Below are 19,246 nucleotides of genomic sequence, written 5' to 3'. Positions count from 1 at the left end.
TAGGGGTGGAAGGAGACGGATTGGGCAGAAGTGGCTAATTAGGGCTGGGCAAACACTTCAGACGGGAGCAGATGCCTAAAATAAAGTCACGTTGCTGTGGAGCGTGGAGCTCATAAAGCCTCATTTCAGGTGGCACTAAAGGGGCAGAGTTCCATGTCTAGTGGGGAAGTGCAGCTGTAAGTGGCCGTGATCACCGCAGACTCAGTCATCTACTTCCAGGGTCTGTGATCAAGTTGCTGGTTTCTACTGGGAAGTCTTGGCGGCCTGGCCCATAGCCAATGTCACAGCAATTCAAGGCACATCAGAAAGTTTCTGCAGGCAAGGGGAAGGGAAGCAGGGGAACAGATTTCCAACCTAGTGGACAGTCCAGAGGGTCATTCTGAGCTCACCCTTAGCACTTGACCGGGACATCTACGGCACCTGTCGTGATCACTTCCACAGCACTATTGTCGATCATAGCAAGGGCTCCCAGCTGCTTGATCGGTCTGGCCACTGTTTACCCATTCCCTTCTCAGTGATCTTTGTCCCTCACGTGAGAAAAACAAAGGCTCACTGAAGGATGTCAGCTGCCTTGATGGTTGGGGAGAGGAACAAAAATCCACGTAGTTCTGGGTGTTTCTCACCCCAGGTTGCAGCGCTAACCACTACTCCCTAAGCCAACCCTAGCCTGTCTGCCATGGCATCTTGGGCATCTGTTTCTCATGTTAGTCTAGACAGCTAAAATTTCTTCTAAACAGTGAACCTAATGTAGTGGTCATGGCACTGCCCCACTACCCAGGGAGCAAGCACTCGGCTCAAGACCCCCCACCTTCCCAGGAGCCCTTCCATCCTTGGATCTGCTGGCCCCACTCCAGGCGCACTTGCTGTGACCCCCCCTGCTGTGCTGGAAACCGTGTTGATGGGACACACGCTAAGTGAAGCACTGTTCCTGTCCTCATGGGGCTCATAGCTTAATGGATCAACTCTGTTCTGCAACCGAAAGCAGGGTGACTTCATCTGCCCAGGCAGGTGGCACACGTGTTTAAAACAACACTCTCAGGATGGTGTGGTGGCACTGGCTTGTAATCCCAGAATCATAAGGGAGGCTAAGGCTATCCTTCGGTCTGTAGATCAAGGCCACTGTGTGTGTGTGTGTGTGTGTGTGTGTGTGTGTGTGTGTGTGTGTGTGTGTGTGTGTGATGGGTACATGTGAGTATGAACACACACATGCCAGGATATATGCGTTGAGGTCAGAGGACAACTTTCAGGTGTCAGTCCTCTCTTTCCACCACCGTTTCCAGAGAACAAAGTCGATTCAATGCTGGCTAAGTCAGAGGAAGAGCAGGAACTTTTAGAAAAGTGGGGGAGATTTGAAGCAGTGATGAGGAGTGATTGGGTTCGTGTGAAGACACTAACTATGCAGTGTTCTGGATCCTCAGAGCCCTACTGCTATTTCTTCCATTTCGTAGACAAGGAAGCAGACATAGAGACGCTAAATATCTTGCCTGAGGTGACATAGCTTTTAGGTAGCAATAACGGAGACACGGGTCAGTGGCAAACAACACTGGGAGGTGTCTTGGATATTAGAAAGGAGGTCAGGACAGAAGCTAGGTGTGTTGGCTGGGCCTTGTAACCTCAGCTCTGGGGAAACAGTGTCAGGCTGCCTCCTGGGATTCACTGGCCACCAGCCTAGCCTACTTGGCAAGTCTTGGGCCAATTAGATACCGTATCTCAAGAAGATTCCTTCTGTATAAGTGGGAACAAATATACAGGCCCATGCCTGGACATCGTGTAGAGAGCGAGAGCCCTCAGAACTAAATGAGATGTCTCCGTCAGATCTCTCCCCCTAGGGCGCAGGAAGCTCTGCAGAAGAGGAGATGGAAAGATTGTAAGAGCCAGTGGGGGTAGAAGACAGCAAAGAAGCAAGGCCTTCCAGACACAGCAGGATAGCCACACATATGAACTTGCAGAGACTGGAGCAGCATGCACAGGGGCAGCACGTGTCTACGCCTGATGGGGCCCAGTGCTGAGAGGTTAAGTAGACATAAGCTCTCATTCCTAGCCCAGAGTCTACCTCCAGTTAGTAACTGTTCTCAAAGGAAAAAAATCACTTTTTACTAATGGAGTCCCACTGGGTATGCAAACCACTTAGGGCAGGCCAAATGGCCAACACAAAACAAACTCAATGGTATTTTTGGAGCTTTTTTTTTTTGTCTCATAATGCTTTGCCTATGCATGCACGTGCACACACACGAGAGAGAGAGAGAGAGAGAGAGAGAGAGAGAGAGAGAGAGAGAGAGAGAGAGAGAGAGAGATTTTCTTGTATAGTCTTGTCTGTCCTGGAACTCCCTCTGTAGACCAGGCTGGCCTTGAACACAGAGATCCACTTGCCTCTGCCTCTGAGTGCTGGGATTAGACATGTACACCACCACTGCCCGCTCCAATTTTGTTTTATGGGATTTCTGTTTGTGAGAATGTATATGTCTCATATTTGTATGGGCTTCTTGTGCTTTTTCTTTTACTCTTTTTTCTGTTTCTGTTTCTTCTTTTTCTATCATCATCATCATCATCATCATCATCATCGCCTATTGTATTTTAATGAGAAAGAGAAGGGGTGGATTTGGGTGGGTGGGGAATTGGGAGGGTCTGGGACGATTTGAGGAAGGGACACTGCAACCAGACTATACTGTATGAAGAAAATAAATTTTCAATTAAAAAGAGAGAGAGATACCTGCTTTCAAAAAATGAGGCAGCTAAACTTGTACTCTGGCCTGCACACACAAGTGTGAGCCCCTCCACACATGCTCCTGCACGCTCACAAAAGTAGGATGGACATAATAAAAGCAATAATCACTTGCATTCTGCCAGAACAGAATGCATTAGTTACTTTTGTTACTATTGTAACCAAACACCTGACCACAAGCAACTTAAGGGAGGCTCACAGTTTCAGGGGATACAGTCCACTGCGGAGGCAGGAACATAAAGTCAACACCATAAGGGCAATAGTGTCACATTTTGCTGCCAGCTCTCGATGTTGCCTGGCCCCCTTTGGAACCAAACTGTGGTGGCCTCTCTATGGCTTGGTGGCTGACTCAGAGAAAACACTTTCCTATGCAGTTGCTCTCCAGCAGGGAACCTCTTGGTGGCATTCTGAGTTCAGGTTCTTTCCTTACAAATGAATTGGCAGTTGTGTAGGTTGGGGCCTTGGATGGGTGAAGTCTTACCCTGGGGCAGCTTGGCAATTGTCCTGGTGCAGAGACAAGACACTCTTTAAATAATACTGATCCCTAACAATTCAGTGCCTTTTTAACCTCTTTGGCCTTCTCAACTCAACTCCTTTTCTTGGGAAACTGCTTTTTTTTTTCATGTGTTTTGCTCTGATTTTTGTCTTCTCTCTTTATAAAATAAAGAATAAGAGCAGCGAAGAGCAACCATGATAACAGCTCAAATGTTCCTTCAGCAAATAAATTAACCATTACTTTTTTATTTTAGTTAAAAAAAATTTTTTTTTGGACTTTTCGAGACAGGGTTTCTCTGTATAGCCTTGGGTGTCCTGGACTTGCTTTATAGACCAAGCTGCCCTTGAACTCACAGAGATCCTCCTGCCTCTGCCTCCCTGAGAGCTGGGATGACAGGCGTGCACCACCACCCCTATCTTAACCATTACTTCTGAATTTAGCCTGACTCCAGTCCTCAGGAGAAGGGCGGGAATGTAGCCAGACTCTTTGCCAGACTGTATCAAGGACAGCTTCCCACCCAATTTCAGGGGCATCTCTGATCCTGCTGTCTTCCTCCAGAGTCAATAAAGGGTGTACAAGGCCAAGAAGAGCCTTGAAGGCGCCAAAGAGAACTGGCGGCTCCTCTCTTGCTTATTAAAAAAAGACAATCACTTACAAACTTGCATTCCAAGCTTCACTTTGAAGCAGTTAGCCAGAATGCTTTCTGTAGGCAGGGAGCCTCCTGGCCGTTTCAGCAGAAGAAACAGAATTACATGGAAGCAGGTACAGACAGGATCCGAAAGAGGTAACCAGACACCAGCAGGCAGTGGAGGCCCTTGACTCGGGTCTTATCTGTCTCTATAATTAGGCACATCACAAACAGCACAGCCTCCATGAACAGGGACACACCCTGCTAGAGACCCGGGTTGGGGATGGGGGGAGGGGGTTGGGGTGTCTCCTGTCTGGAGGCCCTCAAGGCTCTGCTGACTTCTCTGTGCTCCCACGGGCTGCAGGCTCACCACTCTGCTTGCTTCTCAGCACCTTCTGGGCCTTTCTTTCCTCTCTATCCCCTCCCCCACCTGGAATATCATCTGGGGTGTTTCTGAGGGTCTTGGCTACAAAGTGTCCCCTGAGCCCTCTGGTCCTTTACACATTCTCTTTGATGCACAGGGACCAGATATAATTTCGGGTCACCGGCACAGTCTCACTTTTGAGCTTGCGCTCCGCAGCCCTTCAGAGCCACACCTGGCTGCCAGCTAGAGGCGCGGAAAAGCCATTAGTCTCTAGTTTCCTGGCATGGTCCCAGGAGATCAGTTTCCTTGGTTCAAGTGGAGCTAAAAAAAAATCTCCCTCGGTTTGATATCAGCAGGATCTGCCCTCAGCACACCCTCCAACAAGAATGGGCAGGAAGGGTAAATATTTATTCTACAAATGAATGAATCTGATTCCATCTTCAAAAGAAAGCTTTTGTATAAATTATCATAATTTCTCCATCCTAAGATTTGAAGATGTTTTTATCTACTGAATAACAGCTTTTTTAGAAGAGGGGAGAAAATGAATAAATTAACATGTCAATTGTAACAGACACTCTGAGGTTTAAAAAAAAAGGCTTTGTACCAATGGGGGAGGGAAGAGTTTAATTTTTTTTTTTCTTTTGGTTCTGGGTCTCTCAGAACAGAGGTTCACAAACCTGACTCAGCTTTGGCGATGTAATGCAAGGCAGGTCTCCATAAAGTGTCCAGTAAAACCCTAGATCTGACCTCTGGGGACTCTGAATCAGCGGAGCTGGCTAAGGCTGCTGTGTGCTGACACCAGCGGCTGGTTCTGCATGGCTAAAGGACAGGCCAGTCCCTTGAAGAGATGGGTCTCTTCTTTGCTTGGGACATTAGTGGTTCTGTGCAGTGCCAGCTGTCGGCTCTGCCATGTGACCTTAGGGAAGCTACTGCCCTTGAGCCTCAGGGACCCACTTGCAAAACCTAGGGAGGACACACATGCTCTTTTGGGGTTTGTGTGGCCGCCACAGGGGCTGTGTTTGGAGTAAGAGGGAAGGAGTCCTGTGCTTAGCACTTCTGCTTCACCCAATGTAACTCTATTGCCTAAAATTTTGTTTGCAAAACAATTTTGAGGCTAAGGTAACCTGAAAACACAGATGGAACCGGCCACACAGGGCTTTATTTTTTCAGCCTTGAACTCACCCCACCACAGTACTCCCAGCAGGGTCTGCGCTCTCTCTACAGCCTTACCCAGAGTGAGCAAAACCTCTGGGAAGGCCTAGACCAGTGGTTCTCAACCTTCCTAATGCTGTGGCCCTTTAATACAGCTCCTTATATACCGTGGCCCCCTCAAACCGTAAAATTATTTTCACTGCTACTTAATAATTGGAGTTTTGCTATTGCTAAGATTTGTAATAGACATATCTGATGTGCAGGAAATCTGACACTCGGCCCCTGCGAAAGGGCCGTTCGACCTAGAGGTTGAGAATGGCTGGCCTAGACAGCTCATGGGTTTTAGGCTTTGCAGGATGCGCACAGTCTGTTCCAGCTACTCAACTGTGTCTTGTGCTGAGGAAGTCATCAACGGCATAAGGAATGGGTATGGTTTTTCACCATAACACTAATAGAGCTCCTGTTTGGCCCCATGGGCTGAGGTATGCTCACCCACTGCATTGCAACACAGTCACTGCAGGGTCCTCAGTCAGACAGAGAAACTGAAGTCCAAGAAGGTGGTTCCAAGAGCCCGGGGGCTGGGTCCCCATCTGCCCATGGTGCACGGGCTTCCTTAACCTACACTGCTCGCTCAGTCACCTCTCCTGCCCTAAGCAGAGCTGTGGGCCTCTGGGAACGACACGATTGAGAGGGTGGTGCCTGGACAAGACACGTGCTCTGCTTTTCTCTCTCAGATCAGTTTTCCTCCGCGTTCTTGGAGGGCTATAAAAAGCCCCCTGGCCTGCCTTCTGGGCAGCAGGCTGCTAGTAAATTCCCCCTGGGCTGCAATGACTGCAATGTGGTGCCACATTCTGTCCCCACCATGGCCTGACAGCTGTGCCAGGGAGAAGACTCATGCCTGGCCAGCTCTGTCCCTCCATCAACCCCCCCCCCCACCACTACAGGCATCGCTGGCATTTCTGCATGGAATTTTCTACGGAAGCCTAACCCAGCCTGGGACCCTCCTGGGCCAGCCTTCATACCTCATCTCACAGGCTGCCTGGCTGTACCCCTTCACTGGTGGAGCATGACCCCCGAATGGCTCAGGCCCCTTCCTCTTAGTGCTTGTCCCAGCCCTACCTTGCAGTCTTTACCTAGTTAGCAGTCCCCAGCATCCATGCAAACCGGCAGAGAGCAATGCTAAAGATACACGGGACAGCATGAGACAAAAATCCTTCTGGACTGTGAAGGAAATATTCAAAAGAGTCAAGAGACCACTGTGCCAGCTACATATCTGACAGGGGATTAATACATAACAGAGAAACTACACAGAACTCCAAAGTTAAACACCAAAAGAACAAATAATACAACCAACAAATGAACAAATGAATCATAGTTCTCAAAAGAAGTATAAATGGCTAATAACTATATGAAAAAAAAATGCCCAACACTTCTAGTCATGAGGGAAATGCAAAACCAATACCTTGAGATTCCATCTCACTGGAGTCAGAATGGCCAACAACTCAGAAACAAATACAACAAATTCTGGGGAGGAGGTGGGGAGAAAGGAACTCTTATACACTCCTGGGGGTGGGGGTGGGGGTGGGGGTGGGGCAGGGATGTAAACTGATGCAGCCACAATGGAAACCAGTGTAGGAGTTCTTCAAAAACCAAAAGCTAGAACTACCACATCATCTGGTTAGACCATTCCTGGGTGTATGTCCAAAGACTGGTAAGACATAGCACAGAGATGCCTGCACACCCACGTTAGTGTGGCACTTTCACAACAGCCAAACTAAGAAATCAGACTTGCTAAGCCTAAATATCTCCATCTGTAGATGGGGGTAATGATAGTATCTACACCGGAGTCATGGTGAGTGCACAGGGCAAGTAGGATGTGATCACAAACATTCAGCATTTGGTACATATTAGACCTAGGTATATAATGTACATAGAAGACACAAGTCAACAATACCTAGGATCTTCTAAAAGCCCAGACTCCTGAAGAGGGACTGATAACTGACAGCCTTAGGGGAACTAAAAGGAGGATGTGGTAGGAAGTCCCCACAGGAAGATGGTGCTACACTGGTCTCTTTCTGGAAGGGGCTGAACCTCAGACTTTTTTTTACCTGCACAGTAGGGAGAATGGCTGTGCTGTCCACTTCCCAGGACTACTGCCACGGCTGGGAAGTGCCACAGAGGAGCAACTCAAGGGTATCAGCGTACCTGAAAAGGGCTCCAGCATCTGTTCTCAACCCAATGATTCTCTCCATCATGTGGACACTTCTTGCCCATTGCATCCCCCACCACAGCCCATAAATGGTTGCTAAGTGACAGTATACTTGATGACCAAGAACACAGGGGGGACTAACCTTGGAAAAAGTTTCCCATAGATGCTCAGCATCCATGAGGCTAAGCTGGAGTGAATACCACTGGGGAGATATTAAACGTTCTTCAAAGTTAAAAAATAATGTAGGGCAGGCTTAGGAGGAATTAGATATATTATGGGCTATAATAAAAAAAATTCATGGCTATTTTAGTTTTGTTTTTGCTTTTTGGAGACAGAGTCTCACTATGTAGTTCTGATTGGTTTAGAACTCTCTATGTAGATCAGGCTGGCTCAAACTCACAGAAATTCACCTGCTTCCCGAATGCTGAGATTAAAGGTGTGCGCCACCACTCCCTGCTTGGTGATTTAAGAGTTAAAGCAAGAGAACTCTAGTTTGAAGGAGTCCACATTGAGTAATGGGTCTGGACCACAGAGCTCTACTTGGTTAAAAATGGGAAAGGCCTTTGGCTACCCTTCACTTGGAATAGGCAACAGAGAAACCGGGAAGATTGTGCGATCAGGGTCAAAGGTCATAGCCAAGCAATGTATAAGAACTGTGGTATTCACCAGTGAGAACGAGTTTACCCAGGGGCTTTAAAAAAAAAAAATGCAGATTCTCAGATCTCACCCCAGAACTCCTGATCAGAACTCTAGAGTGCCTTCTCTCTGGGCTCCACGTGGCATGATTTGGAGCCCGTGTAGATTAGGGAAGCACTGCTTGCCGGAGAAGCCAAGGGTAGAAACAGGAAGACTCTGTAGTAGAGAACAGGATATGGGAGAAAAAGCCACCCAAGATCCATTTCCCAGGAACAGTCAACAGGATTTGGGATCTGACTGTACAAAGGAGGAAGGCGAAGGAAACAGCGTAAAATGAGTGATAAAGCCCACACTACTGTCCCTCAGATCACGGTCACTGACATGGCAAGCCCTGGTGTCAAAAACGACCATATCCAGAATTCACTCAACCCTGGATCCTCTCACTTTCTTTTTTCTTTTCTTTCTTTTTCCCTTTGGTTTTGTTTTTCGAGACAGGGTTTCTGTTCACTCTTGGCTGTCCTGGACTCTCTTTGTAGACCAGGCTGGCCTTGAACTCACAGAGAATCCACTTGCCTCTGCCTCCCAAGTGCTGGGATTACAGGGGTGCGCCACCGCGCCCAACGGGTCCTCTCACTTTCATTTCTTCACCGTCTTGATCGATATTTTGTGGCAACTATTAAGTGCAGGGCACGGTGGGAGGAGCGGAGGAAGAGGCTATGAACACACGAGGAAAGCCCTGTCCTCAGAGAGCTCCTACGAGCAGTGCATTCCATGCCGCAGATAACTGCTACCGGGAAGATGACCGCCAGCCAGCAGTCAGCGAGCAGAGGCAGCTGGGAAGACTGGGAATTACCACCCTGAGGGAAGAGATGTTTGCACAGTGATTAGGGCAACAGGAGTGAGCCAGGGCAAGGCTCAGACTGTTCAAAGCTGGTAGGGGTAAAGCCAGCAAGAGGATGTGAGCTGTTGGAGGGATCCAAGGCAACAGAAGAAGCAGGCAAAGGCCTGGACGGCCACTAAGAGGACTGTGGCTTAGAGAGAGAAACCGGTGAAAAGTCTGCTCAGGTCAACAGATTCTCTCTCCCTTGCCCCCTCTTTTTCTCTCTTTACATTTCTTTTCTTGAGAAAGGGAGAGGAGTGAACACACGCGTACACAGAGGCACACACAGGCACACACCCCATACTATACATGCCAAGATCGAAGAACAACCAACCAGTGAGCCAATCCTCTACATCCACCATGTGAGTCCTGAGCGTCAAACTTGGGGAGTCGGGCTTGGAGGCAACCGTCTCTGCCCACTGAGCCACCTCACAGCTAAATAAAAGTAGAATGTTTTAGGTCAAAGTACACACACCTGGGAGCCCTGTTCTCTACGGTGTGCTGGAAGGTATTTACGGACTCCTCTGGAACATTAGGCGAAGGTGGCAGCAATCCTTTGCCTACAGGTTGGCTAAGGACCCTTTAACCCTGCTTTATTGTGTCCCCAGGCAGTGCTTGTTTTTCTCTTTTTCATTTCTTTACTTTTTTTTTGGTCTGTTTGTAGAACTCTTCCTGCCTCGGTTTCCTGAGTCTTGGCTTACAATCACTCTGCACCACACCCACACCCAGCTTCTAGCTTTGAACATTTTTTTTTTAAGTTTTTCGAGACAGGGTTTCTCTGTGTAGCCTTGGCTGTCCTGGTCTCGCTTTGTAGACCAGACTGGCCTCGAACTCACAGCGATCCAACTGCCTCTGCCTCCCGAGTGCTGGGATTAAAGGTGTGCGTCACCACGCCCAGCTGAACATTTCTTTTATTCACATCTAAGTGGAGCCTACGTCAGCCTTTGGTTAACCTTTAATAGAAACTTATTCCTACTACGTCTCCTGTAGGGATGCTAGTTTGAGAACCCATCTTATGTCACCCCTTCAAATTCTGTCTTGTTCATAAACACCCCCATCTCCTCGGACAGCTCTTCATATCAAAGTGAGCTCTCAATGGAAAAAGCCACGGGCAGGCTCATCTGACTTGGTGGGGAGCTTGGAGTTCAGAGCTTGAGCCCTTGGCGGTAAGCTAGCTGCGGAACAGCAAGCAGCTGCGTGTGCTCTGGGTACATGGACTTCACATCTACACCTCCGAGAAAAAGTACTGTCATTCTCCACGTTAGCTTCATCTAGGGACAGACAGGTCACTAGCTCAGCCTGCAGAAGACGGAGTCACGAGGTGTGCCTGTGTACTACCTCGCTAGCAGCCGGTGCTCTTTGTGTGACAGGCAGGCATATGCCAGGAAATCCGGTGGGAAGAGATCCTACTGTGAGTGGCTCCTATGTCTGTGACTGGCTCTGTGACTCTGCTCCTCTCATTGGAAGACCGTATGCTGCGACAAGAGAAGCCCTCCCTCCCAGGTTCGTTCGTTCCTACTATTCTGTATACGGAGGTCTGGTCCTATTCTGTATACGGAGGTCTGATGGTATAATCGTGACAGAGAACTTGCACAGGGCAACTGAAACAGAAGATTTGGACTCTAGTTCTATATACCACCACGGGGGCAGTTAGGGCTGGGTTCAAACCTTGCTCTGTATATCACACAGAAAGTGACTGTAATTAATGTCAGTGGCTGTTCTGGACTGACTTAGGTCTCCTGTCTACTCTTATATACTGAAGCCCCTAACCGCCGCCATGGGATTGCATTTGGAGCCAGGGCCTCTGGGAGGTCGCTGAGGTTAAATGAGGTCATGAGAATGGAGTTCGAATCTGATGGGGCTGGTGTCTGTGTAAGAAGTGGAAGACCATAGAGAAGAGGTGGGTGACAAGACAGACAGCAGAAGGAAAGCTGGGGAAGGGCCTCATCCCAAGTTAGCCTTGATCCTGGGCTACCGTCATGGAGAGCTATGAGGAAAGAGATTATTAGAGAGACTTGGTTTTTGAAACTGTGCCACACAGCCTGCTTTCTTGAGAAGAGATAGCCTCTGACCCATGAATTGTTCAGAGAGAAAACTATGTGAAAAACGGACCAGGGAGCCTTTGCCTGCTGAGTGCAAGCAGCAATTTCAATTGTGACTGCTGCAAATACTGACCGGTATTCTTGTCCAGGGTGACCTGTCCTGTTCAAGTCATCCTACCCTGAGGTGGTAGAAAGAGGTTAAAATGACACCTACATTTTAAAATCTTTCCTTGATATGGGGAGGTCCTATCTACCTGAGGATAGGGCCACAACAAGGAAGGCCATGTCTTATCTTTGTTTTCTGTTGCTGTGGCCAAACACCCTGACAAAAGCAATTTAGAGCAGTAAGGATTTATTTTAACTCACAATTGCAAGTTACGTAAGGCCCATGATTGCAGGGAGTCAAGGCAGCAGGAACTTAAAGCGTCGAGTCATATCCATAGCCAAGAGCAGAGAGAATGCATTTCCCATGGTCGGCTCACCAGCTCCTTTTTCATACATCCCACAGCACAGATCTAGGAAATGGTGCTGTCCACTGTCAGCCTAGTCTTCCCACATCAACTGACATAGTCACGAGAATCACCCAAAAGCACGCCTTTGAGACTCTCTTCTCAGGTAATTCTAGGATGTGTCAAGTTGATAAAACCAACCATTACAGCCTGCTAACGTCATTTCTGAAGCCTCATAGTTTATCTTAAAGACAGACAGATTTTTGCACCCTAAACCACAATACAGTGACATTTGCTTTCAGTAAGTTTGAGATGTAGGAAACCAAGATGTCTTGGCCTTGTGCACTCCAGCCACATATGACTTTACTCAAAGCTTGACATGACTTCTGTAGATTATAGAAAAGTTCAGTTGTGAGAATGTTGCAGGATTCTTTTAAAAATAGACCGTATGACCCAGTGGTGGTAGCACACACCTTTAATCCTAACACTTGACAGACAGGCAGAGGTAGATGGATCTCTGTAGGTTTGAGACCAGCCTGGTCTACAAAGAAGAGTTCCCAGACAGCCAGGGCTACACAGAGGAAAGACTGTCTCGGTAAACCCATAAATAAATGAATAACAAACTAACTATGATTAATTAACTTGAGGTACACAAGAAACATGTTTCATCTCACTCATTAAACCACACTGGTCAGCTCCCGTCTTGTGTCATATACTCGCAAGCTCTGGCTCCTGGTTTCTGGAAGCTCGCTTCTGTTCAAGGAAGCCAGATTCCAGAAGCTAACACTATGGCACTAACAGGACCCTGTGAGGAGAACTGGGAGGGAGAAAGAAGGTAGAAAAAGTCAGAGTCCTTGCATGCTCTCGGCACCAAGAGAATCCTGGGAGATTCCACCTCCTAGCCCGACTTCCGGAAGCTGCTCTTTGATGTGGCCTCGTAGGTTGTGGAACATTCAAACAAACGCTAGTTCTCCGTACAGATTTTGGTACAGGGAACCAGACAGGGTGGTATGTGACATCTGAGGTTGATCCTTGCTTTAGATGTGAGGCTGGGGCATTGCCAGACAGAAGAAGGAACGAAAGGCGCTGGTTCTGCTCTTCTGCCTGCCCGGTCGGAAGTGTACCCCTGCCCTAAGCCGGTTAATAGGTGAGAACGGGTCTTCAAATCACGTCTTAGTCTTGAACCATCTGTGAGCCCTTCCTCTAGTGTGGGCCTGCTCTCCAAGGTGCCTGAAGGAGAAGGTGGGTCCTGAATTCTGTGTTGGAGCGGAGTGGATGAGGAGGCTGGGCTTAAGGGTTTTCTAAGGACTTCTGGATTTACATGGGGTGCGGAAGGTAGCCCCACACACCTGCTCAAGCACTCACTCATCCTAGCCCAAACACTTCCTTTTACCCGTGGGGCCTCAGCAGAGCAAGCAGGGGGGCGGGCGGGAAGACTGTAGGAAGGGAGAGGAATTTTCCATTAACAGCAACAACAATAGAAACTGCTTCTCCTAAAGACACAACACGCAGTTTGCCAAGTGCCCGGCACACACACCTGTGATCTCTTGATCCCGGGCAGGACCCAGGCCTTTGACACCACTCCCATGCTCAAGTAGGTACACGCCCACAGCAATGTCCTAACCTTTCCTAAGAAGTGTGCTGTCCCCCACCCCAAGGACAGTCCTAACTGCAGTAGTCCCCAAACTCTAAAACAGCCACCAAACACAAGCAGATGCGTGGAAGCGTGCTCACGCAGCCCCGCCTTCTCCAAAGCCCTGGGCTGTTGCAAACTTCGGTCTCCTGGGGCTTCTCCCAGGACGCACGGTAGGGAGCCGCAGGAGTGGCTGTTTAGGAAGAGTAACCAGTACCCTGAATTCCACTCTTTTCCCTCTGTGTGTCGAGGAGGGTACCTCAAGTATCCTTGGGGAACCTTTCATAAACTTAGGAAGCTTAGTATTCAAACTTGCAATTTCCCACCCACGAGGGTACTCAGACCTAGGCCACGGGGTGGGGGCCTGACACGCATGGGATTGCTCTTGTTGCAGGAGGCACCTGTGCCCAAGTCTCAAGTGCGGCGCCCGCCAAGCCCCACTGCCACCTCTTCCATTCCTTTTCAGTCCTATCCCGGCTTCGGATTTCCCAGGTCTCTCTTTCCGGCCGCAGTGGTGCCACTTACCCCTGCCTCGATCCATGGCTCCAGCGAGGACCCCGGAGCACCCAGCCCCTCGCGCCGCGGCTGCCGCAGGGGCGGCTTGCGCTCTCGGGGCTGCCCCGGCGGGTAACTCGTCCCCTCCCCCGCCAGACAGGATGCTCGCAGGACGCCCCCGCCCCGCCCAGCGCGCTCCCGGAATAGCCCCGAGCACGCCTCGCCCCCTGTGTCGCTGGTGTCCGGGTCCAGCACTGGCCCAACGCCACGCCCTGCTTTCGGACGCCCTCCTGCTGGGCTAGCAGGGACAGCCTCACGGCCCACACAGCGCTTTGGTTCCCTCTGCCCGCTTGGTCGACCTGCCTGGACCACCGGGAAAACGAAGCACTTCATTCCCTAGGCTGTGTCTGTGGAGACTGCCTTGCCTTCCTCCCGGAGGACTCAAGCCTTGCCCAACTTTTTGGCTTTGAGTTTATCATCTCCACTCCCAGGAGTTCTTTGCTGAGTACCTCCCAGCCCAGATAGCCAGGCTAGTAAAAAGACAACAAAGGAGTGAGAAATAGTAAGCAAAGATCTTAAAAAAGAAAATATCCCAGGAAAAGAAGAAACAGAAAATTGCAAAAGAAAGAAAGAAAGGGCCCACTTTTAATTTCCAAATTCCTAATGTGAAGAGATACCAAAACACCGTGATAAACACGGTGAAAACGAATATTTTAGCACTGAAAATACAATGTAGTGCATGCCTCTGAAGATAATTATGGAATGCCGAAAAATGTATTACTGTAGCCCAGCCAAGAGATTTAGTTTTAAGTTGTATGAGTGTCAACTTTTTTTTTTTTTTAATTACTGGTGGGGCATGAGTGTGTAAGTGTCGTTCAAGCCCAGTGCTTGGACACACTTCCCCAGCTGTGGGCCTTGCCCACCAAAAGCGATTTCAGTTTTGACTGAGCAGCTACATCACAGCATATCTGATGTTTGGGACACTTCTGCAAAGCCATAGAGGCAAGAACGGCCATCTTATCTTTTCTTCGGCTTGAACTATCTCCTCCCCGTTGTTTTTACCTGCAGGTTGAAATCAACATTATCTTTGCAGAATGACCTCAGTGGTTTGTTTAGTGCATTTGTGTGTAGAGTGCCCAGAGACTACATGATGTGGTTAAAAAAAAAAACAAAACCCATTTTCTGATTTTTTTCTTTACTATTTAGTAGGTACTGCATGTAATGTCCCATCTTCGATGCCTGTCTGCTCATCTATGCTGAGGGAGACCTCATCCTGACCTCACAGAGCTGTTGGCAGGGCAAATAAAATGATGATACAGACCCATTTTACAAACCATAAATAGCTATGAAAATGTGAGCCATTGTTAGTTTCCAAGTTCCTCTTTGTTCCTGCCCACTTTTCCAATTTGAAAAGGTCATTTTCAATTCTAAAGCAGCTAACCAACAATTGCAAATGGAGTCAACTTCCTAAGATCACTGCTTGAACTCTGGAACTTGGAAGCTATCAGCACATTCTAAGTTCTCAGGCTAGCTTACTAATTCAATACTTTACCCAGAATGTTTTGCAGCACCGAGCATTGAACTTGGGCCTTCCTCATGTGAGGCAAACATTTTACCATGCAACATCACCCCAAAGTTTTGTCTTCCCTCCCTCCCTTCCTCCATTCTTTCCTTCCTTCCTTCCTTCCTTCCCTCCCTCCTTTTCTTTTTGAGACAGGTTTCTTCCTAAGTAGTTCAGGCTGGCCTCCAGCTCACTTGCCTCTCGCTTCCTGCTCTAGAGGCTGGGAGTACAGTGACAAGCTACCATGTCCTCTGATGATATAATTTTCATTTCTTATTATTATCTCCAGGACAGTATAAAATAATTCCATTGCCAAACATATGGAGGCTCTTGTAGACTTTTTTTTTAAAAAAAATAGAATTTTCAAAAAATCAAAAAGATCTTGAAATGTTAATTCAGAGAATTGGAACAAAGATCTAACAAGAATTTGTATTTTTCTATGAGGTGACTGGTGCCATACTAGTAACTGAACAGTGGCCTAAGAAATGTATAGAAATGAGAGTGGGGCTGGAGAGATGGCTCAGCTGTAAACAGAACCAAGAATTAATACAAAAGAATCATTATATGGTTTGCCTCGCTTTTCCTTTAAGAAGGAACCATAAAGTGATTCCCACTGTCCATCAGTTCCCTTAGGCAACATTGATTGGGATCTGTGTAAATTGGTGTTGAGAGAGCAGATGCTATGTAGGAAGATGAGCTCTGTCTCCAAGGGATGAAGGATGCTCACTCCTCTACTGTCTAGAAGAGGAGGTAATTTTAACACAGATTATTATGTAAAAAGTACACAAGAGACATCAAGGGCCTTGGAGTCCATGAGGACAAAGCAATGGTTTCTCACTGACAGTAGAGCCGGTACCGGAGGACGTTTGCTCAGGAGTCAATTGATCTGAACGTGTAATGAGGAGGAGATAGCATAACAGGCAAAAGAAACAGTTGAGTGCCAAGACACCCAGATAGAACACGGCAGGGCTGTCTGCAAGGCAGTTTGGATTGGCCAGATGATGGGGTATCAGGTGCTGGGTATGACGGCAAGGATGAGAAGGGGACTGCTGATGTCTAGGTTTTAATTCCCCTCTTTGTTTCTCCATGTGCAACTCTGGCAAAGATAAGGAAGACTTGCCCCTATCTTCTTGCTCACTGCTGAGTTTTCCGGGCTCGCCTGGTGCTTGTCTAGAGAACTCTGCACAGATGGGCCCAGCTCTGTAAAAAGATATCAAATTTGGTCCCAGGGAACAATACCAGGAAGAAAACTTTCAGCTCCGTCCTGCTCCTGGTCTTGTGAAAACAAATGATAGTCCCCAGACTCCATTTTAGCTTATCAGGTAGAACCCAGAAACTCTGGGAAAGACAAAGTTGGCGTCTGAGGGGCTCTTGTTTCTGGGAGAGAAACACTGTCACCTTCTAACTTGTCATCTTGCATGCAGGGTCAGCTTCTCCTACGGTTGCCAGAGTGACCTTTCATGACCCTATTCAGACTATGTAACTTCCACCTTAAACATATTCCACAGTCAGTGCTTAGGGAGCAGAGGCAGGTGGATTGTGAGTTCGAGGCCAGCCTGGTCTACAAAGCTAGTCCAGGCTAGCTAGAGCTACACAGAGAAACCATGTCTTAGGGGGAAAAAAAAAAGGTTCATGCTCCGTCAGTCAGTAAACTCATGGGACCTGCAAGGCTCACCATCTCTAGCTGTTGCTAATGCGAAGTCCAGGCCTGTTATTCCTCTGGGGATGTCTTACTGATGTTTATTTTCCGAAGGAGGCAAGGGGTTGTGTAGACATGCTCTGTGCTCTTCAGGTACATATGTGCATTAGGGCCATACAGCTTTTCCTTGGCCCAGGCTCCTTTCCCATGTTCTTTGTTCAGGGTGAGCCCCGAGCCCCTTTGCTCAAGTGTCTGCTTGATGCTGCCTGCTGGATGAAAACCTCTCTTGTCCCACAGAGCACAATGTTGGCATTATAGCCCTGGTCCGGGGAAGTGACACATGCTGCTGCTGGTCCGCCCTGGGCCCCAGCAAGCTTACAGCAATCTGGTGACAGCTGTGAGGAAGAGAGAGGGAGAGCGAGCTGAGCACTCCTCTTCCTGAGAGACTTGGCATTTTGGCTCCAGGGTTTGTGGTCTGTATGCAGCCTGCCTAGGTGACTCCTGCTGGACTGGAGCACAGGCTCACACAGGCAAATGTTACAAGGAGCCTTTGTCATCATGGCCAAGTGCCTCGTGTAGCCTGGCCTTGCGCTAGGTTCTGCCCCAAGGCCAGAAAAGAAAGGATCCTCAAGACCAATCATACACTAAAGTCTCTGGGGGTGCAGAAAAGGGTGTTTGGGGTTCTAAGGGCTGTGGCAAATCAGAGCTCTCCTGTTCCCTTTAAAAGGGAAAAATAGCTAGTCAGCTCAAACCTGGAGTGGCCAGATTGGCAATTTTAAAACTCTTTATCCTTTTCATATATTATTATACCCTGACCATAGGTTCCCATCCATCCCCTCCCCTCAGCCTTTCCTGCCCACTCCCCCCCACCCCCATTTCTCTCCTCTCAGAAAAGGGCAGCCTCCCAGGGACAACAGCCAAACACAGCATAACAAGCTACAGGAAGAGCAGGCATATGCCATCACATCAAGGCTGGATGACGCAACCCAGTAAGGACAAACAGGGTCCCACAAGTAGGCAAAAGAGTCAGGGACATGGGGCTGGAGAGATGGCTCTTCCAAAGGACCCGGGTTCAATTCCCAGCATCCACATGGCAGCTCACAGCTGTCTGTAACTCCAAGATCTGACACTTTCACACTGATGCACATAGATTAAAACTAAAAAAAAAAAAAAAAAAAAAAAAAAAAGGGTCAGGGACAGCCCCCATCTCCCACAAAGCTACTCAGCCAGAACATATATGCGGAAGGCCTAGGTCAGACCCCTGCAGGTTCTCTAATCTCTGGGAGTCCCTGTGGGTGGCAGTCAGTTGTTTCTGTGCACTGTGTTCTCCTGGTGTGCTCCTGATCCCTCTGGTTCCTCCTCCCTCCCCCCCTTCCTCCCCTTCTCCTTAGGACTCTGCCTAATGTTTGGCTGTGAGACTCTGCATCTGCTCCCATCAGTTGCTGGATGACGTCTCCTTGGTCTCTTTGATGACACTCTGCTAGGCTATAGTCCCGGAAGACTCCGCAGGCAGGACAAACTATGCGGAGGTCGAGGGGGTTTTGTGGCTGAGTTGGTGTCCCAGTCCCTCCACTTGGGACCTTGCCTGGATACAGAAGATCCACACTCCACTCTCCCCTTTACCAGGAGTCTTTGCTAGTGTTAACTCTTCTAGATTCCATGGAGTTCCCAATTGCACCAGGTTTCCACCTTGCCCTCCAAAAACACCCCTCCCCCCAATCCCAGGGGTTTCTTCAGATTTTCACCTAAACATAAAACCAAAGTGCATGCATGAGCTTATGTGCAGCACATGCATGTGTGGTGGTCAGGGGACAACTTAAGGAAATAGGTTTTCTTCTTCTACCATGTGTGTCTCATCAGATTCAGGTCATCTGGCTTGATGGCAAACACCTTTACCTACTGAACCAATTCAATAGCCCACAAGGTCTTTTTTTTTTTTTTTAACGTAAGAACACTGGTCACAGGCTGGGGATATTGCTCCATATGTACCTACCATGTTTAAAAGCCCTGGGATTGAGCTCCAGCACCACATAAACTGAGTGTGGAGGGCCATGCCTATAATTACAGCACTAGGGAGGGGGAGGTGGGAGGAGCAGTATTTCATGATCATTCTTGATTGTATAGCAAGTTTGAGATCAGCCTGGGATACATGTGGACCCTGTCTAAACACACACACACACACACACACACACACACACACACACACACACACACTTCTCTTGTTTTAGATAGCAATCCTCAACCTTCCTAATGCTGAGACCCTCTAATACAGTTCTCATGTTGTGATGATCCCCCAACCATAAAATTATTTCGTTGCAACTTCACAACAGTAATTTTTGC

At 48.3% G+C, this 19,246-nt stretch overlaps 1 protein-coding gene across 3 annotated transcripts in view; it reads right to left on the bottom strand.

Annotated features, from left to right (window-relative positions):
* Nucleotides 1-13,883, bottom strand: part of AFAP1L1 (actin filament associated protein 1 like 1) — a 57,789-nt gene extending 43,906 nt beyond the window's left edge. For all 3 annotated transcript variants that reach the window (XM_084780847.1, XM_084780848.1, XM_084780849.1), the window contains exon 1: nucleotides 13,737-13,883. In XM_084780847.1, the coding sequence (XP_084636973.1) occupies nucleotides 13,737-13,752 (16 nt within the window). In that variant the 5' untranslated portion in view covers nucleotides 13,753-13,883. The remainder of the gene's footprint in view (nucleotides 1-13,736) is intronic.
* Nucleotides 13,884-19,246: the final 5,363 nt, after the last annotated feature.

This window comes from Acomys minous (assembly GCF_964271855.1).
Source record: "Acomys minous genome assembly, chromosome: 4".
NCBI lineage: Eukaryota > Metazoa > Chordata > Mammalia > Rodentia > Muridae > Acomys > Acomys minous.
Note: the sequence above shows the minus strand (reverse complement) of the source record. Positions and strands in the feature narration are given on the sequence as shown.